Raw genomic sequence first — 2,039 nt, 5'->3', positions numbered from 1 at the left:
TTTTTTTTTTTGAGTCAGAGTCTCACTTTTGTTGCCCAGGTTGGAGTGCAGTGGCATGATCTTGGCTCACTGCAGCCTCCACCTCCCAGGTTCAAACGATTCTCCTGCCTCAGCCTCCCAAGTAGCTGGGATTACGGGTGCCTGACACCACACCCAGCTAATTTTTGTGTGTGTGTTTTTAGTACAGACAGGGTTTCACCATGTTGGCCAGGCTGATCTCAAACTTCTGACCTCAAGTGATCTGCTTGCCTCGGCCTCCCAAAGTGGTAGGATTACAGGCATGAGCCACCGCTCTGGCCTTGAAGTTAATGCCTTTTATGAGCTAGCTTTGGAAGTATTTCTTCAACATCCTTTTGGTTAAGGTTAGCCCTCTCCAGTGTGAGAGCATACTGCCTAAGGGCTTGAATGCCAGGAAGCAAAGATGATTGGGGTCATGTTGGAGGCTCATAACTGTTCTCTGCCCTGTTTGTAGTAAGTCATGTCCTCCCACATGCACACTACACTCCTCCCGTCCCAAGGCCCCCAGAAGTTACATCCCGTTAGCACATTGGTACAAAATCTTATCCTCCAAAAGCAGCCTGGATTTATACTCCTCAGGTGAGATTTCTCACTCTGTCACCCAGGCTGGAGGGCAGTGGCATGATCACAGTCCACTGTAGCCTTGATCTCCTGGGCTTAGGCAATCCTCCCCACAAGTAGCCGGGACGACAGGTGCATGCCACAGATGCCAGACGAATTTTTGTGGTTTTTTTGTAGAGGCAGAGTCCACTATGTTGTCCAGGACTGGTCTCGAACTCCTGGGCTCAAGAGATCCTCCCACTGCAGCCTACCAAGTGCTGGGATTACAGGCATGAGCCACCACAACCAGCCTAAGATTTCTTGAGTATAGCCCTTTGAATACAGTTTTTTGCCCCAGCAAACTCTAATGGAATAGGCATAGGAGAATTAGTAGATCCTCCCTTTGAAACAGGGAAAATGATGCCTGTAGTCCCAGCTACATAGAATAAGGTAGGAGGATCATTTGAGCTCAGGAGTTCGAGGCTGCACGGAGCTATGATCATACCTGTGAATAGCCACTGCACTCCAGCCTGGGTGACGTAGTGAGACCCTGTCAAAAAAAAACGCTAAAATACACATACCACAAGGCCATTTTTCTCCTTTTGTTCAAAGCCACTTATAAAATCTTTTGCTTTCAGGCTAGGTGCAGTGGCTCACTCCTATAATCCCAGTACTTAGGGAGGCCAAGGCGGGTGGATCATTTGAGATCAGAAGTTTAAGACCAGCCTGGACAACATGGTGAAACGACGTCTGTACTAAAAATACAAAAAAATTAGCTGGACATGGTGGTGCACGTCTCTAATCTCAGCCACCCCGTTACTGGGGGAGACTGAAATAGGAGAATGGCTTGAACCCAAGACCCGAGAGGTAGAGGTTGCTGTGAGCCGAGATCACGCCACTGCACTCCAGCCTGGGCAACAGAGTGAGGCTCCATCTAAAATAAATAAATAAAATAAAATCTCTTGCCCTTTTTTTTTTCTTTCGGTAGGAATTGATTGGCAAGTACGGCCTCCTTTATCAGGACTCCCTCCTCTTGGTAAAATGTCTCTCAGCAAAGACCTGCATTTTAACACTTCCATTGCTAACTTGGTCATTCTTCGTGGGAAAGATGTGCAAAGTGCAGATGTGGGTAAGAAATTCAGGTGAAAATTAAGATGTACATTTTGTACATGTACTTGCTTTATGATACAATTTTATTTTATTTTTTTGAGACAGAGTCTTGCTCTGTCACCAGGCTGGGGTGCAGTGGCGTGATCCTGGCTCACTGCAACTTCCATTTTCCAGTTTCAAGCAATTCCTCTGCCTCAGTCTCCCAAGTAGCTAGGACAACAGGCACGCACCACTACGCCTGGCTAATTTTTTGTACTTTTAGTAGAGATGGGGTTTCACCATGTTGGCCAGGATGGTCTCGATCTTTTGACCTCGTGATCCGCCCGCCTTGGCCTCCCAAAGTGCTGGGATTACAGGCGTGAGCCACCGCG

The 2,039-nt window shown here is 47.5% G+C and overlaps 1 protein-coding gene across 1 annotated transcript in view; it reads left to right on the top strand.

The window, feature by feature from the left end:
• Window positions 1-2,039, top strand: part of TUBD1 (tubulin delta 1) — a 30,529-nt gene that overhangs the window by 20,722 nt on the left and 7,768 nt on the right. Inside the window, exon 6 of the mRNA XM_017539722.2 lies at window positions 1,547-1,687. Coding sequence (XP_017395211.1) covers window positions 1,547-1,687 — 141 coding nt within the window. The remainder of the gene's footprint in view (window positions 1-1,546; window positions 1,688-2,039) is intronic.

The sequence above is a fragment of the Cebus imitator genome, unplaced genomic scaffold (genome assembly GCF_001604975.1).
Source record: "Cebus imitator isolate Cc_AM_T3 unplaced genomic scaffold, Cebus_imitator-1.0 Scaffold121, whole genome shotgun sequence".
Lineage (NCBI taxonomy): Eukaryota > Metazoa > Chordata > Mammalia > Primates > Cebidae > Cebus > Cebus imitator.
The sequence above is the reverse complement of the archived record's forward strand: the minus strand, read 5'-3'. Positions and strand labels throughout refer to the sequence as shown.